Source organism: Thermobia domestica, chromosome 8 (assembly GCF_964235325.1).
Source record: "Thermobia domestica chromosome 8, izTheDome1.hap1.1, whole genome shotgun sequence".
NCBI classification, from domain to species: domain Eukaryota; kingdom Metazoa; phylum Arthropoda; class Insecta; order Zygentoma; family Lepismatidae; genus Thermobia; species Thermobia domestica.
Genome location: NC_137461.1, coordinates 93,654,022 through 93,672,834, shown reverse-complemented (window position 1 = coordinate 93,672,834; position 18,813 = coordinate 93,654,022). Strand labels below are relative to the sequence as shown.

Genomic DNA, 18,813 nt, shown 5'->3' with positions numbered 1-18,813 from the left:
TTTCTAGGAAAGCATTTTTTAAAAATAATTATTTGCTGTTGAAAAACTAAACATCAGCGGTGTGTTCAAGAAACTTTTCCTGTACCATCTTTGTGTCTAAGATTTATCTTAATATTTGGACTGTATTCAAAGGTTTTACTCATTTCTACTTATTATTTTTATTCTTTAATAAGAAATAAGCTAGTAATTATTTAAGTTTGTTCGCCTAAAAGTAATTAGCGATGGCAGTTTATATTGATAGGGATGTACCGATATATCGGTATCAGTATCGGCAAATAAACGACAATATTTAGCGATACATTTTCTGAACTTCTTTTCATTTTGTTTAATATTAACAGTGACACTTCTATTCATCGGTTTCCTTTAGACTTAAAGTTTATCTAAATTATTATCAATTGTACAATCGATTTCTTTATGCATATGTAGGCCTTTGATTTGCACTACTCTTAATCAACTGATGCTATTTTTAGTTCCTCGATGCCCAAATAATGGTGAAGAAAAGCCAAAAGTCCTCAGTCAGAATCAGGATTGGCAAAAACCATGATTTTTATTGAAAAAACCAAAAAACCAGTTTTTTTTTGTTTAAACCCGGTTTTTTGGTTTATACCAGGTTTTTTTGGTTTAAACCAGGTTTTTTTGGTATAATTAATTCACTCTATGTATTTATATTAAATATGGACAGAAATTAGTTTATTTCGCCTTAATATTATTATGCAACAACAAGGTTATGCTGCAAGGGATCACATAAGCTTAAAGCAGAATCCAAACCATTTCTCGGCTTACATCCAAGAGAAATTGTCCATTTCGACACGAAACCGGGACTAATTGGTCACAAATGCGATTGCCGACTCACTCACAAAGGACTCCTGATAAAAATACGTTGTACTGATCTTTACATAGGCCTAGTTGTTAATATAATGGTCAATAGTCATTTCAGATGGACAAAAAGATAAACAGTTACACAAGTAAAAACATTATACTGAATTATATATAAATCGGGAAACTCCCGCCTTAGCCATTGGAAAATCCTGTTATTACTTTAAATGTATTTGTATGTAAAATTTTAAGGTCAACGTATCATAATCACTACGCTAAAACTGAGGTACTAAATTACAAATTTGGTATGTAGATATTATTCAATGAAATTAAAACAAAGTCGAATCCAAGCTGATGTTGGAAGTTACGTAGGCAGTTGATACATTTTACCAATTTCTATCAATATATTTAAGCAACCTTGGCTTATTTATAAAACAACAGGCATTCAGGCAAGCAGAAATATATAATTTGGTTTCGTTTCGTATGTTTAGGCTTAACATCCTTATGAAATACCAAGGTTATCACGGAGAAGACTTTCGCTTAAAGGGAAACCTCAAATCGCTACTTGGTTTACACTTGAAAGATGGGTTGTGGTTCGACCGAGAATTAAACACGAGACCCTTGATTCAAAGGTGAAAAGTAGATAAACGGAATGCAGATGGTGTGATATGTGGAGACGTCACCATGAAGTTTACACGATTAAAAGCATTTTTCGTTTTTTTTTTCTTTTTGGTTTAAACCAGTTGGTTTTTTGAACCAGTTTCTTTTTAGTTTAAACCAGCCAACCCTGGTCAGAATCATGGGCACCCGAAGAAAGTTATGTAGGGGAGCCCATTCCATGGTTGCTATATTAGTCTGGTATTTAATATACGTGCCTTGCTATGTCACGTATACATATTTGTGAGGCAGAGGGAGTCTCACCCTAGCCTACCCCTTTGGGTGCCCATGGTTAGGTTAGCAGACTCGTAATTTGAATCCCAAACGAGAGAGAGGTTTCGAGTCAAGAAAATGCTATGGAAGAAAAACCCATAAGACGCTTACTTTGTCATTATTTTCTCCTACTTACTAGTTAAAAACAATGAGTTCTAAAGTTAATAAATAGCTTTATCGCTTTTAACTTCGCTTAAATAACCCTGTTATTTTTTATAGTATACACAGCAACACGTGGTTCAGCATGCATAATTTTGTAAACAATAAAAAATTTTAACGGTAGTATCCGTTTGCATTATATGTATATAATAGAGACTAGTAAATACAATGTAACTATCAAAGTACATTATCACTCTAAATATCAATCATTGACTCTTAAAATTAAGTTTACATTATATAAGTATTTGCTGGGTTTTAGTTGAGCTGGATTGAATTTAGAAGAAATATAATTTTTTGTGTGGAACCTAACATGAAATTCTGTTTTTTTTTTTTTTTTTTTTTTTTGTCTTTGTGTGTCAAATTTTGGCCTTATACCTAATATATCCTATTACAATGTTGATCATTTCATTATTCTGAAAATTCCTGATAATATATAAAATGTGTGTCCAAAAGTATGATATCGGTATCGGTACATCCCTATATATTGACATATCGTTTTTGTAATATGGTACGCGTAGTGTTTTGTGGTATGGCGTTGTATTTGGTTGGAAACGGTAGCATAAATGTAATTTCAGGTTATCTATCTCTTTTAAAAAAAGGTGGTTTAACCATAAGAAATTATCTGTTATACTGTTGAATTATTGTTACTTATGATAACTTAATTATTTCCCTGTAAGAGATAACAGTTAATATAAACATTAATTATTCAAATGGTTCAATGTAGATTGTTCGACTTTTTTAAAAAAATATATTTTATTATTTTAACGTTGAGGCATTTGGCTCAGTGGGTCCCTAGTTTGATCCCAGGCCATGTGAGCTTATGGTGGATAATATAGCATTTGTGAGTTTTCTTGATATTCTTGCGTTTCTTCCTACATTCGTATTCTACCAATTCTTTCATAATCCTTTCTTTCCGTCAATCATCCAGTCTTTTATCCAAATGGTAATAATAGCATAGGAAAATTAAGCCAAAAATGACTGGAATAAGGAAAAAAAAAAAATATTAGAAAGCAAATTTTCATTTCGACACGTTCTATGGACTCTCCTGATACTTCACAAAAAAGTCCTAAAAAATATTTATTTTCATTTTCCTTTTATTTTATACTATAAAACTATCAGATTACTATGAAACTATCAGATATACGGAAAACACCTCGAAGTAAACGTTATAGAGTGGAGTCTCGCCTTTCTAAAGATACCAATATTATTTCTGTATCTTAACAATTAAGCGAACTACTCCATTTTCTGTAGCGCAAGGTGTTGAATTTTTAGCACTTAGATGACGCTAAACATGTGAGAATATTTTTACAATTAAAGGCGGAAAAACGTTTGAAAAACAAACTTTTAACACATTTTCGTTAAACCGCTGAGACTTCTGAGAGAATCGTCAAAAATAGCACATGAACAACCACCTGAAATGACGTCATCAATATGGCGACCATGCGAATATATTCATTTATGCTTTATGCTTATACGAAATATCTCATCACAAAATTGAGATATGAACGTTGTTCTGGTATCAAGTTAAAGGTACATGATTCAAGTGGATCTGTTAATATCGTTTTTATGTGTTACCGCCATTTTTAAATATGTCGGGTAGTATCTTCAGCACTTAGATTACGCTAAACATATGCAAATACTTTTAAAGACGAAAAACTTTTGGAAAGCTAATTTGCATTTCAATAATTCTTTTGTGCGTCTGTAACTCCATAAAAACTTGCCAAAAATAGAAATGGGCAGTGTCATAACATGACATCATCAATATGGCGGTCAAGCGATAGCGATAAAAATCTACATAAATTTAAACAGACATTTTTATGTTATAATAGGGTTGAGTGTTCTCTAGGGATATTTTAAGTCGATGAGTAAATAAATATGATTGTATATTCACAAATGTTGAAAGACAATATGTTGTCGGTACATTATGTACACGCGCCGTCCAAACTCCACCGTGGCCGGTCCCAATCCGTGCTAGGATTTAGGATTTATATTTCTGGGCTTTAAGCATCTAAGGCCATTTAGCCCTTCACGATTTGAGGGATGACGTCCCTCGGCGAGCACACAATACGGGGAAAGGGAAGGAAGCGGCCTGGGACCTATAAGTTAGGTACCGTCCCGGTATTTGCCTGGTATAAATGAGGAAAACCCAAGAAAACCTCGTTGAGTGTGGCTGGCCTGAAAAAGCGTGTTGCACTTTTTCGACCGAGTGCTCTCACCGGGAATCGAACCCGGGACCGCTTTCACCGAAGGCGAGAGCGTTAGCGACTACGCTACACTGCGCTACCCACCCCGTGCTGAGAAAGGGGGAATGACCCTCTCATTACACACCTGTTACCGCATGCCTTGTGGTAGGCTGGATGCTTTGAGGAGGAGGTAGGTTTGAGTGATGCTTGAAATCAAGTAACTATCTCGAATGTTCAGCACCCTGAGCAGCTCTTTCTCATAGACTGTTCCAATAAGCTCGACAATAACCTACCGGAGGAGGTGAGGCTTAGTCTATCTTCCGAAATGGCCAACTAACTCGTGCCATTGGATACGGGAGAGTACGTGTAATCATGTTCTCAGTGAGGTAGGTAGCTTCTGCTGCCGCCCCTAACGTCAGAGGTAAAGTTTTCGGCTGTCCTCCGAAATGGGCAAGTAAGCCGTGACCTTGGGTCCAGGAGATAAGGCTACGTGGTACTCCAGCACGTATGAAAGAGTGAGTAGTTGGTTTGCCCAGGGGGACGGGTCCAATGCCCTACCGGAAGGATGATGTAGGTACTGCCCTCAAAGAGCGTTTCGTACGAGTGGGGTCTGGGATGGGATACTTACTATCCTAACGGACACTTGTACCTTAGGGGCGCTGAGGAACTGGGACCGTTCATCCCAGGTTTTGTTGACCTTACTGGGTTCCGCCGCTCCCAAATGGCCATTGTCTTTAAAGGTAGACAGTTAACGTCAGCCATTGGGGCTGGTAATGTAGGTACGGTGTAGCTCTATTGTAATTAGAGGAAGTTCCGTATTGCTTGAACGACCCTACCGAGGGAGGAGGATGTGGTCCCTCCCAATGGTGCCCTACACGTACCATTGGGTTCAGAATGTAGTTTTTCTACGACGTGTACATGGTACCTAGACATGTAAAAGATAGGTATCCACGTATTGCTTGGGCTACCCTACCAGGGAAGGCACGGCTTCCAAATGACAATGTCTGTGTTGAACACACGGTCTACATCAGTCATTGGTTCTGGTAATGTATAGTATACATCTGCCGTAATTAGAGGAAGCCCCGCATTGCTTGGACGATCCTACTGGAGGGGAGTGTCAGATTCCTGCCTGCAGGGGGACTGAACTTCGACTGGGGAAAAGTACCTATCCCAGATATCTGGGTAACGGTTTCTGATCCCAGTGAAAGGGAAGGAACTTTGTAGGAAGTGGGCTGGCACCAAACTCAAATGGTAACTTAATACGTACAATTGGATCCGGGATGAAATATGGGAGTATCTCGACGTGTGTGTAGTACCTCTACAGGCGAAGGCGGTTGCCAGTTGAACGATAGAGGTAGGCAGGGCCCTGGATTGAACTAGCCCCCTCGGGCAATGCCTGGGACTCCCGGATTGGGTCGCACTCTGCCGGGCTGCGGTCATACCATGGGATTCGGTAGTTCATGGGACCAATCCCAGGAATCTGGGTAATGGTGAGTATTTGAGGGAGATGAGCTTGCTCTGAAATGCACGGGTACCATGCCAGCAGATCATGGAAGGATTTGCTCGCTAGTATTTCTCTGTTACCAGTAGGGAGAACTTCTGTCGCGCAGTGGACGTACCCCACTCCCTAAGAGAATAGGGGTTACACGCCAAGGTGTCAAGGTCAGGGGATAGATCTTGACAGTGCACTATGTGCACGAGGACTAAGAGTCAGAACGAGACACAATGTCTGCAGACTTCGGACACAATGTCTTGTTTGGCGGAGCCTGTCCATCAAATAGACCGAACGGCCGTGGGCTCGCCCTCCACGCGTGCACGTAACTGTAGATATAGTAGACCACTCGATCCTGATGTTCCAGAAACTGTAAGTGCCAAAAAGGAGGACTCCACTGCAGTGTTCGAAGTGGAAAAAAAACAGAGGCAGTGTGTTTTATTATGATTTTGACTCAACATACCGGATATTTAAATATTGTCTTGATCACTGGAAGAATAGAGACGGTATGTCCTCATTACTGAAAAACCAGAGGCGATATGGCGTACCACCGCATACCGCCTCACTTCGACCACTGCTCCACTGCATATCCATGTGTGGAGAATGTGCGGGAGAATCATGCACAAACAAACTAGTATTAAATTCATTAGGAGACGACGATTATATTTGTAAAGATCTTGAAGAAACTTAGAAACAATCATCTAAACGATTTTGAAACATTAATGAATGAAACAGTTAAAAGGAAATTGTAGAGTGTTAGGTTATGTAATTTGTAATACAGTAAAGGGTTTTTAAATTTTGATTAAATATATATGTTATGTTGTTAAACAGAATTTTAAATGTGTTATTTTATAACAGAAAAATATTTAATATTTACTATTTTAAATAATAATTTTGTTTGATAATATCATAATGTAAAATGCAGACTTTTTTCATTACAAAGTAAAGTAAATTAGCGATGTCAATGTTACTTTAAAATACTAAAACTGTTTCTTATGTATGTATCTGGTAGTTTCATAGTCTGATTTGAAACAAATAAAATGAAACGGAGTAAATTAATTTTTAAGATAATGCCCGGCACACCTTAAAATGGCGGTAACGTAAAAAACGATATTAACTGAAATCATTTGAATCATGTAACTTTAACTTGGCACCAGAATGACGTTCATATCTCAGTTCTGTGATGAGATATTTCGTATAAGCATAAAGCATAAATGAATGTATTCGCATGGTCGCCATATTGATGACGTCATTTCAGGTGGTTGCTCATGTGTTATTTTTGACGATTCTCAGAAGTCTCAGCGGTTTAAAGAAAATGTGTTAAAAGTTTGTTTTTCAAACGTTTTTCCGCCTTTAATTGTAAAAATATTCTCACATGTTTAGCGTCATCTAAGTGCTAAAAATTCAACACCTTGCGCTACAGAAAATGGAGTAGTTCGCTTAATTGTTAAGATACAGAAATAATATTGGTATCTTTAGAAAGGCGAGACTCCACTCTATAACGTTTACTTCGAGGTGTTTTCCGTATATCTGATAGTTTCATAGTAACAAATAAAATGAAACGGAGAAAATTAATTTTTAAGATAACCGCCATATTTAAAAATGGCTGCAACACGTAAGCGATATTAGCAGAAATCACTTATACAATGCCTTATTTTTAATTAGGCACCAGGACGAAGTTTGTATCTCAGTTCTGTGATGAGATATTACCGCATAAACATAAGTAGTCGTAGTTGCGTGGCCGCCATATTGATGTCGTCAATTCAGGCGGTTGCCCACGTGGGATTTTTTAGGACTTTTTTGTGGAGTATCAGGAGAGTCCATAGAACGTGTCGAAATGAAAATTTGCTTTCTAATATTTTTTTCCGTCTCCAACCCTAATTTGCCTATACTATAAGCATGGAACGTTAAACCTCTTCTTTGGAAATAGTAGTCAATCCCGAGTTAATCCCATATTTCCGGTTGGAAGATATCCATTAGAACTTATACCTCCAAATTGGTAACTGTTAAAACCTTCAGATATCTAATAAATAAATATTATTTTCGGAAATTTAGACGTCAGATTTTGTTTCGTACATTTATTTCGTGATTGTAATTCCTTAGATAAGGCAATTACATGCAAAAATATAGATCCTGGATTGACCTGGATTGAAGTATTTTGAAATACAATACAACAATGTTGTTCCACAGAAAAATGACACACATAATTAGTGGGGATCCGAGTCCCTATCTCTCGTCTTCCAAGGAGTTGTGCTGGCCGAATTTAAAGCAACTATCCGGCAAGCGGTGGTTTGAGGCCATGCCGGTCTAGATTTCAGATTTTTCTGTGCAGTTATTTCGTTGTACTATACCTTCAAGTAATTAAGCGGGTTGCTAAATATTAAAATAATTTCTTGTAAAAATTCAACCTAAAGTTGACATACAATTAAATCTCTCTTAATGGGCACAATTTTAGCATACAATGGGCCAAAGGTCGACCACAACAATTGTTACCGTTAAATATATATATATATTCTAGAAGCACTGATAAATGTGAAACTAGATGATATTGAAATTTTCTTTTCAGTTATTTCCTTTTTACGGCATTTTTCTTTACTAATATATTGTAAGTGCAACACTAAAACTGAACTCAAGATAATTTTATTTTTCCTGGTAACTTCAGCATTATTGACTGTAGTTAATGTAGTATGCGTAATACTTTTGGTTATAGTAAATATTGTTTCTTTAAGGGTTTATGTCTCTATTGTTTTTAATGACTTGACATATTCACTGGTATGTATTTATATATTAAATTGATAGTAACCAGCACATCACGAGTATTCTCACAATTCTTTTTTATTTAATTACTGATTCAAATCTGGGTTTCAGGTCCTCTTATAAGGAAACCACCATTTGTTTTTTTTTTTTTTTTTTTTTTTTTCCCTCTTCGGTCTTGCTAATATATATTTTGCACTTACTGATATTTTACTTTTGCAGTAAAATGTAAACCTATTTAAAATAATCTTGATTTGCAATAAATTGATCCCATTCATTGTAGAGGGTTTTGTCATGGCATAGAGTTGCCAAAATTATAAGGATACTTGGCTATAATTAGTTTATATAAATTCAAACAAAACACAATTGTGAAACAGATTACCATCAGTGCCTTATATATATGAAGCTATAGGATCCATATTTAATATTGAGAAAAGAAAAAGAAATCTATCCTTACCTCGCCACTTGGAAATAAAAAATCAGAACCTACAGTTTCAAGGTTTCTCTGACCTTTTTATCAATGTTTTTCTTCCACTACTTTGCCAGCTGAAGCGTGCCTAGAGATTTTGACTGTTTGGGAAAATCATGCTTCAATAGGGTAACTTTATAAAGAAAAATATAAGTTATTTCAATCCTTACTTTCTGTATATATTGATTAAAAATGTAGAAATTGCATTACATGGAAAGCCGTGACAAGGCGGTAAGGTGCTTAATGTCTTGATGTAGTTTCTTCTGAAGTACCATTCATTATTTTTAAACAATAAATAAAATGAGACAATGTTGAATCGTGAAATCCATTGTATTAATCTAGGTTAACCGATATAAGCTTTGCAATAGCACTTACTCACTTCTTTTTGTTGTTGGCAGTACAAAAGTGGAAAAACACACGACTAATGTAACAGTAGCTGCAGAAAGAATTGATAAAGTGAAAGCGTATTACAAATAGAGCCATCGCTAAACAGATCAGGTCAGAGTGTAAATTACAACCGAAATTCTAGATTTTGGATTGAGATTTCCGTAGACTCCTTTGTGTAGCCTAAGTAGTGCTGTGCCTTACCGAAAATTGAAGCACAGATGGTACTGTGTGTTTGGGTATGAACTGCAACAGGGAAATTTAGATTTTTGGAAATGTAAATCCATAGGCTTCTTTAGATTAATTAACACTGACCCTGAGTGGGAACTGAACTTCGACGTCATCATGTTAACGGTTACTAGAACTTTGTACAATGTATTCCAGAGGCAAGGATGCTAACTTTTTTTTTTTTTTTTTTTTTTTTTTTTTTTTTGAAACTTATGATTTCTACACCGTACATAGTTGTAAGGTACTTCTGAGTTCTTCAGAAAGGTTATTTACTGTGCCTCTCAGTAGCGTCCACTGCAGATAACTGCAGGGAGTAAATATTTGACTTACCGCTCTCGTGATTTTGTTGTTTATATTTGTATATTCAACTGTTACATATAAATGAGGTATTTGTTGTTAATTTTATGTAACATACGAACGAGAGTCAATAAACATTATGACCTACTAAAGAATTTTTGATATGAATGCTGTGCAGTTGTATATCGAATGTTTGGTACAGTCATGTTTAAATATCCCGGTCAATTACGTCTCTCAGAAAGAACGTATCCTCACAACCGTCGTGACAGGGACAAATAGCCGCATTGCTGATGTCCACATTAAATATCCAATAATCAATCAGTCCTCATAGCCGTGTCGAGTAGCAATATTTTTGTTTGCAATTATTTTTAGCAGATAAAGTAGACTCACATTTATTTTTTCTGCTTGTAAATAAAAACATAGCATTTGGAAAGAGAGGTAACCTTGCCAGGATTTTTTTGAGCAAGATTGTACATTCATCGAAGACTACTTCATTACACTATCATTACAGTTTATACTAGTATATTCGTTCAAAAAAAAAAAAAAAAAAAATGCTTAACAAAATAAATGTTTAAAAATATTTATTTTGATCTCTCCAATAAATATATAGAAGTTAGTATCAATTGTATTTGAGATAAATCTTAATGGGTTTTGTAAAGTTCAGGTTTCTCAAACGTTAGCCTATGTAGATTCCCTACAAATTGTTGCGTAATGACAAATTTTTCACACAAACCTTGATATATATGTTTCGTGAGGTCTTCTCGCTTATCCGATTCTTCATACTTTGTGCTATTGAATTTTCATGTTTGTATTTCGTTTTATAGACATCATGAATTGATGGAGCTAAGGTCTGGCGAACTTATGCAAGAGATTAAACAGGTTTTAGCTTGTAAGTGGAACGAATAGCGTGTCTTTTCAAAAGTTTATAAAATTCTGCACGCAATATGGCCTATTTAGGGGAAAATGTTTCAAAATCTTTATTATTAGTGAATAAAATGTTTTAATGTTGTATATTGATTCTTATTCGTGTAATAGTTAATAAGTGTTATACTAACAGTTGGATTACATCTGGTAACACTTGCCCTTTTTTTCTTGTTTACCAGATCCCGCACAAGAAATGGGACATGTAGGAGCTTGACAGCTGCAGGATTCTTAGTGTAATTCAAGATATAATCTGAGTGTGAGTTCCTGGAAAGCTCTCTATGGTCATACCTAAAAGAGCATGGCCGAACAAATAAAAGGATCTATTTGCCTAGCAGTGTTCCTGGCACTTTTGCTACGCTGGGGTGTGTCGTTCCATCCATACTCAGGTGCCGGGAAGCCGCCTATGTACGGTGACTACGAAGCTCAAAGGCATTGGATGGAAATAACATACAATTTACCTGTTGCAGATTGGTACCGAAACACTACAGATAATGATCTTATGTACTGGGGTTTGGATTATCCTCCTCTTACAGCGTATCATAGTTATTTGTGCGGTCTCGCTGCTAATCATATTAATCCGTCATTTGTGAAATTGAAGACTTCTCGTGGTTATGAAAGTACAGATCATAAATTGTTTATGAGGTTAACTGTCCTGTTAGCTGATCTCTGTGTATACATTCCCAGTGTTGTGTGGTGGTTTTGGGAAACTGATTCCCGTAATAAAAGGACAAAATACATCGCTGTCAACAAATTAAAAGAAAACATTCCACTTAGTACAATTGTGATGCTTTTATATCCCGGTTTAATGTTAATAGATTACGGTCATTTTCAGTACAACAGTGTATCGCTTGGATTTATGGTAGCGTCGGTAACAGCACTAGGAAAGGGCTGGGAGGTAATAGGTTCAGTTTTATTCTGCCTTGCCTTAAATTATAAACAGATGGAGCTTTATCATGCTATGCCGTATTTTTGTTATCTTTTGGGACTGTGTTTCAAACAGAAGACTATATTTAGTGGATTATTAAAAATTATAAAATTGGGGTTAGTGGTAACAATAACATTTGCAATTGTTTGGTTACCGTTTCTTCAAGACATAAATGTGTTATGTCAAGTAGTTCATAGGTTGTTCCCACTTGCACGAGGAGTGTTTGAGGATAAAGTTGCAAATGTGTGGTGCGCATTAAATATTTTTATTAAATTAAAAAATATTTTTTCTAATATTACAATGGCTAAAATATGCCTTGGTTGCACTTTTGTAGCAATACTTCCGAGTAGTATAAACTTACTAATGAGGCCAGAGTACCAAAGATTTTTGCTAGCATTAGTAAATTCTTCTTTATCTTTTTTCCTTTTCTCATTCCAAGTTCACGAGAAAAGTATTTTGCTAGTGTCTATTCCAGTATGCTTATTGTTTACGGAATATCCTTTCCCATGTTTTTGGTTTTTGATTACCTCTACGTTTAGCATGATGCCTTTGATAACAAAAGACGAACTTCTTATTCCGTGCGCAGCACTTATACTTTTCTATGTTACGTTTGTTTCATTGACGGTAGAATTCAAGAAAGGAAATACAGCACCGTCGAAAAGCAAGCAATATGGATTCCGAACAGTTAAGAAAGCAAACCAAGATGAAATTTCCAGTTCGCCCAGACAATCTTTTATTACTGCTCTGAAATTGTTATTCATCGGATCTGTGTCAGGTTTCGTGGCCTTAACTCTGATTAGTGTTACATTAAAACCACCAGTACGATACCCTGATCTATATCCCCTTTTGATATCCGTTTATTCTTGCTTTCATTTCGTCTGTTTCTTTGTTTATTTTCATTACCTGCAGTTTGCATCCTCAGTAGAGAAAGTAAAAGAAAGTTAAAACTATTTACAGAGTGGATATATTTTGTTCTTTTTATTTTTTCAATGTATTTCAGATATAGTTGGCTGTAACTGAAGAGAGTTGAAGAAGTCAATATTTCCGATTAGATTGGTCATAAGTCACTTCGTTTTATGGATATCTTACTTATAGATTTAAAAAGAAAGAAAGAAACTACCTCTCGAGAAAAAATTACACTTTTATCCATACGTAAAATTATAATAAACACGCAGATATCTTTTCTATTATACAGTAAGTTCTTCTGAAAAATACAGTAGAATTCCTCAAAGTTTGAAGAGTTGAGAAAACTCTTTAATTTCAAATCGCTCAATATAGAGATGAAGATAAAGATTTGCGTAGTAATATATGCATCATGTTTTGTAAAACGCGTAGAGAAAGCTGTGCAAGATTGTTGAGCTCGAACTTAGAGGTTTTATTGGTAACCGAATATGGTAGTCACGAATGCATTTGAGAAAAAGATAGATGTTTAATGCATTATTGTACGCTTTTTTAAAAATCATTTCAACAAAACTTTATACGAATTTCGAGCATTTTTTTTCCTTTGAATAGATCTATAAGCTGTATAATCTAGTTAGCAAAACTAGTCTTGGTAAAGGTTAACTAATCAAATTTTGTGTAAAATATGATGAAGTTAGTTGAGTGGGTTAACTTACGCTTTAGTTCTTAAAATTTATACATTTAAAAGTATACTTTTAATTTTTTTGAAGACAAAATTTTAATCAAGAGGCAATAAAATGTATATTTTGTGTAGTATTTTGTATTATCAGAGCTATTTTGTAGTTGTTATAAATTTAAAGGAAGGAAAAATATCTTACGTTAATACATATATTTCTTTGTTAATTGTTATTTGTTCAGAATGAATATTACGAAATTTGTTTCAACGACGTAAATTAATATACAATTTTGTTTAATGTGAGCTTAAGCAAATGAGTTCCGATCAAAATTAGTTATTATTCCTTAAGTGATTCGGCGAATTTAGTTAAGTTTTTGCGAAATTACAGAATGAAATATATATGGTCATGATCTATATATGATTAAAGATCCCAGTGAGTCTAAAGATCTTTTGTTGTCAAAATGCAAAAATAAATGTTGACTTTAAAAGTTAGATGTTTTAATTCATATGGCTTATTTAATAATAAAGAAAAAGAAATCAAGTTACATTGTGACGCTGTGTAATTGAAAAAATATACAGGGTGTCTCTAAAGTCCCTTGACATAGGGTAACTTGATTATTATCAGAGCTACAAGAAAATGTAAGAGGGAAAACCATCTCTAAATATGACGTTTTCAGTCTAAAGTGAAGGATTTTTTTTTTATTTTATTTTATTTTAAATCGGACGGGCCATTTGGGCTGTACACTCTTCAACGTTGTCAGTTTCCTGGATCCACAACATAAGTGAATGAAGTTACTGTCTGTTATACTATGGCCAGCCCCCATTTCAAACATATCCTTATTCACCATACTCTTACAAAATTTGTCCACCTCCTGTCCTGTACTTCCCTCCCCTATCCCCAGGTAAATTGCAACGTTGCATTTTCATTTAACATCGGGCACATAAAGAGTGTACAGCCCAAACGGCTCGTATAAATATATTAAAGAACCTGAAACGTCTTTACTTTTTTACACTCGTAGGTATGACGCACTACCGTCGTCACACTAATTCCTAATATATTTTCAACTATGTTGTGAGTAAATTGTTGATATATTTTCTAACCAGCTTGTCTTCTTTACTTTTACTTAATTTATTTCAGATCCAAACATCATACTTAAAAGATTTCTCTTTACTCCAAACAGCCACAGTACATTTCCAAAGTACACTTCGCGTAAAATAATATACTCTAACTTCGAAAAGTGATATGATAAACAACACACAAATTACCCTTGTCCATCAAAATTCCTATCTGGACACGTTACACATTCAAAACATTCTTTGGTCTTAAGCTTCCTTCTAACACAGATATTGTCAATCAGTTTTGCGTCAATCATATAATAGTACAGATTTTGGAAATGTCAGTAATTAAATGTAAAAATTAAAACGAATAAAAGGATGTGTTGCAATGGCTTCCATTTTAGATTATATATCGTAACCTAAGTTTACTTTCGATTTCTTCCAAGTATCTAATACATCAGTTATAGGTTACTTTTTTAGGTTTTTGTCGCGAGAATTAAAAAAAAAAAAAAAAAAAAATCTTTCAAGAAAAAGGCTTAAATGAATACTTATTTTAAACTCATTTGGAAAAATAAGTTACAGATTAAAATAGCTGGTCAGAGATTAGCACTGTAGCAAAATAGACAATGGCTTATTAAACCTGATTGAAAAATAATTATTGTCTCCTGAAATTTTTGATTGTATTAAATTTTCACTGCTTCCATTGACAATTAATCATGACGTATTTCCGCCAATATTTGTTGTTCATTTGTTTCCGCTGAGTTCGAAAGTCGTGAGCTGCATATGAAATTTACAGTGGTTATGTTTTGCATTAATTTATAGATATTACACTGAAAGAGATAACCTGATTTTTTTTGTTTAATTTTCTAAAAGGGCTAGAGAGGAAATAGGCCAGAGATAAATAAGGGAAGGAAGCTTATTTGTATAGAAATGAAGTGAAACATACAGTAGCCTATGGTTTCTTTACATAGCAGATACATTGTTTGGAACCGATAATAAGAGTTTCAGATCGTTGTACCTAAGTTGAGAGCGCAAATGACGAAATCACTTGACTCATCCATTTCTGATGGTTCATTTCCGTTTCGCTAAACCATTTTGTCTCATCTTCATCTTATCTGTAGGCGGAACGGGTATTCTTTTTTCACTTACGATCAAGAGAATTTTCGTACAAAGATTCATTTCTCAATGTAAATAACAGTTCTGTAAATGCGTGCAGCACTTACATTTTTCTATGTTACGTTTGTTTCATTGTCAGTAGAATGCATGAAAGGAAATACAGCACCGTTGTAAAGCAAGCAATATTGATTCCGAACAGAAAAAAAGCAAGCCGAAACTTCAAATTTCTCATTAAGTTTCATTAAAATCGTGAATTGTACTCATAAATTATTTTAGAACTGGCTAACCGATAGCTATGGGAGTGCATGTTCAATTGGCTGGCAAAAGACCACTCATGCTTGTTCAGTAATTTTGTGTGTTATAAAGAAGACTATTAAAGGAGTAATATTACGGAACAAAATATAGTATATACTATTGGGTAGTCGAATGAATAGCAGATATGACCTTAGTGTATATAGTCGGCAGCAGGTTCGATTCATAATGGAACAGAGAATTGTTGGGGTTGAAAAAGCGAAATTGATTTGATCTAAAGGGGTATGGAAATTATATTATGCTTGTAAAATCGCCAGTGATAAACTATCTCCTCAATATCGAATACATGGAATAAGTGATATACGAGGGCCGGATTTAATGTTTTGACACCCCTAGGCCAAAAGCTGTTTGTCGCCCCACACCCCGACATATAAAATTTTAAAATAAATACATAGTTTTGTTTCAACAATTTTGTATAAATTTTAATGAATTTTGATATGGTGATAGTGTTGAGAGCGCACCTATACAACAGCCTTAAGGAAATGTCCCTACACAATTGTCTATTGCTAGTACAATGCTTCACTTTCACCACCATTGATTGACGCCAATAGACTCGTTAAAGAAATTATTATTGGAGGGCGTTTACTCTGACTAATCAGTTTTATTATTATTATTATTATTATTATTATTATTATTATTATTATAAGTTTTGCATTTTCTTAGTTTTGCTTATTGAGTTTTCATCCAGTATGCGTCCCCTAGGTTCGGACCTAGTGGTAAATCCAGCTCTTTATATATTCTATATATACATACGTACATATGTTAATTTATCTAAGACAACTATAATAGTCGTGAACCTAAACCACTGAACTTCCTGTTGAAGCACTTAGGGGTATAGGACGTTTTAAGTACTTGATTGAAAAGATAAAAAAATATATAATACATAATTATTATTATTTAAAAAATAAACACATTTCAGTGAAAAGTAAAAGTAAAAAAAAAAAAAAAATCAAAATTTCGGGATTATTGTTTGTCTGTATAGCCTACTGTTCAAAAGTCCTGCAATCACATGTACAGTTTCCAAGTTTGAGTGGATGATTCGGACGTATTGGACCACTATCGTATTTGTGTCCTGGCTAAGGAGGATAAAAGATATAACAGTTATAGAGTAGATACACATATATACCTGAATCAGAGCGTCGATCTTTTAAGTTGCAGAAAGCGTCAAAAGGTATTAGGATTACAGCCAATCACTTCTGTTGCTGTTACGTTGAGAAATGAATCTAAATGAAACCTTGTAAGAGAATTTTCTCACACTAAATATCTCTCGTCGAGTGATCGTAGGCATAACTGGAATACCTGTGCCTACATCTAAGATGCGATAAAAATGATAATGTAAATCGGTACTTAGGTCAGTAGGCCAAACGGGAATACATCTTCCTGATGCTTTTTGCTTATGTAAAAAGTAACTCAATACATCCAAAACATTGTAGGTCGGGTACTTTCACTATTTTAGGTAATCGAAATTGAAAATATATATACGAGTTCAGCTAGGAAACTTTAATTCTGATTTATAGAGCCTTGTTTTACGAAAAGCGGCAATAACTAGAATATAATTGAAAGGATTCAGATCCTTTTTCAAGTTTATAAACTTATTTTTGATAAGATGCTTTTTTGTCAAAATGTAACTGTATTCTGTCAATTAAAATTCTATCTTAAAATTTTTGCTCTAGTTGTCTTTTTTCATATATTGAGCAAGAGCTTGGTTTATTAGATACGATCAGCAGTCCAATGAGGACATCCTGGATTTTTAGAAGTGTTTTAATTTCCCATCGACGGTTTTCAAAATAATAATCACGAACAGTCTTATAATTACAGTGTGTAATTTTGTAATATTTACTGTGTAGTGGTGAAATAGATTGTCATTGCCAGAAATACCTCGTGAAATCAATTGATATGTGCTTTGGGGACGAACTGATCAACAATAAACAGCATATCACAAGCATTCTTAAAAATTAGTCTTCAATCTGTGCAACATTTTGTAAAACATGAAATTTTTTTTTGGAAGATTGATAAACAGTAATCATGTATTATGACTGACTCTATTTGTGTAAGATATAGTATAGACGTAGTTCAAATCCTTAATTAAACTAAAAGTCCAATCTTACATAGCAGTGGTGCTGTAAAATACGTTAAACGCTAAATAAACAAATAAATTGCAGAATTTTTGTATTGCATTTTACTGTAATCCTCTTAAGATTAGACACATTTCTAGTAACTTAGTGAACGCATCATTCTGATTCTATTCGTTCGTAAGTTTTTTTTAAAGAAATATACTATATATATATATATATATATATATATATATATATATATATATATATATATATATATATATATATATATTTATCAGTATTGATCATGCTGTTATTGTTTTGGAATTTGTTTTTGATACCTGTATGGAGTATATACTCACTAACTGAAGAAGTAATATAGAATTCGTAAGATTTTTGTCGTAAAACGTGAGGTTTAATTTAAAATGTATGAAACTTTTTTTTCGAAATTATTTAATCCAACTGAAAATTTTCTTCTTTATGCATTGACCATAAGAAATACTTTGTAAACAAGAGTTGTTACGTAAAATAAAGTTTGGTATATCCAGATTGTATTATGGTGCTTGAATCTAGAACGTATAGTCTACTCTTGTAGTATGTGTGCTGTTTAATAGAATATATAAAACTTAAAAGGTTAAAGACGTTGTAGTTGTGAATCAGTGTGTAATAAATTTAGTACAACCTCAAGGTAAATGTAGAATATTATTATTTCGACCGCTAAGATCTTCCACAAAGAAGTATACGTATTACTATTATTCTGTACATTTCGAAATTCGTTCTTTGCCCAAAATTCTTAGTAGAGAGAGGTATTAATGCAATTGCATTTACTTTTGTACAATCGATAATAATAATGCACACACTTTTTTTTAGTTGTGAGTCACTCATTCCAATTTGTAGATGTAAAGGTATGATTTTAGAATAGAGGCGAAGAAGAGAATGTAAATAGAAATAAGGCCTTCGACATAGTCTTTGTGTGGATAAATTTAGAGAGTATTGTGATGGAGAAACATTATTTTCAGGGAGATTTCTCTTTCATTATTCAGTCGAATTTACTTTTAGAAAATAAATATATAACCTTCGAAGTTAACATATGAAAAGGTTTGTAATTCCATGGACGTTTTGAACATCATATAGTTCC

At 34.2% G+C, this 18,813-nt stretch overlaps 2 protein-coding genes across 2 annotated transcripts in view; both read left to right on the top strand.

Moving 5' to 3' along the window:
- The window catches only part of gny (ALG6 alpha-1,3-glucosyltransferase garnysstan), a 31,503-nt gene extending 14,933 nt beyond the window's left edge, over positions 1 to 16,570 (top strand). Inside the window, exon 2 of the mRNA XM_081768763.1 lies at positions 10,816 to 16,570. Within this exon, the coding sequence (XP_081624889.1) occupies positions 10,935 to 12,506 (1,572 nt within the window). The 5' untranslated portion in view covers positions 10,816 to 10,934 and the 3' untranslated portion in view covers positions 12,507 to 16,570. The remainder of the gene's footprint in view (positions 1 to 10,815) is intronic.
- The window catches only part of LOC145693082 (bolA-like protein 2), a 60,528-nt gene that overhangs the window by 14,926 nt on the left and 26,789 nt on the right, over positions 1 to 18,813 (top strand). The gene's annotated exons all lie outside the window — the stretch shown is intronic.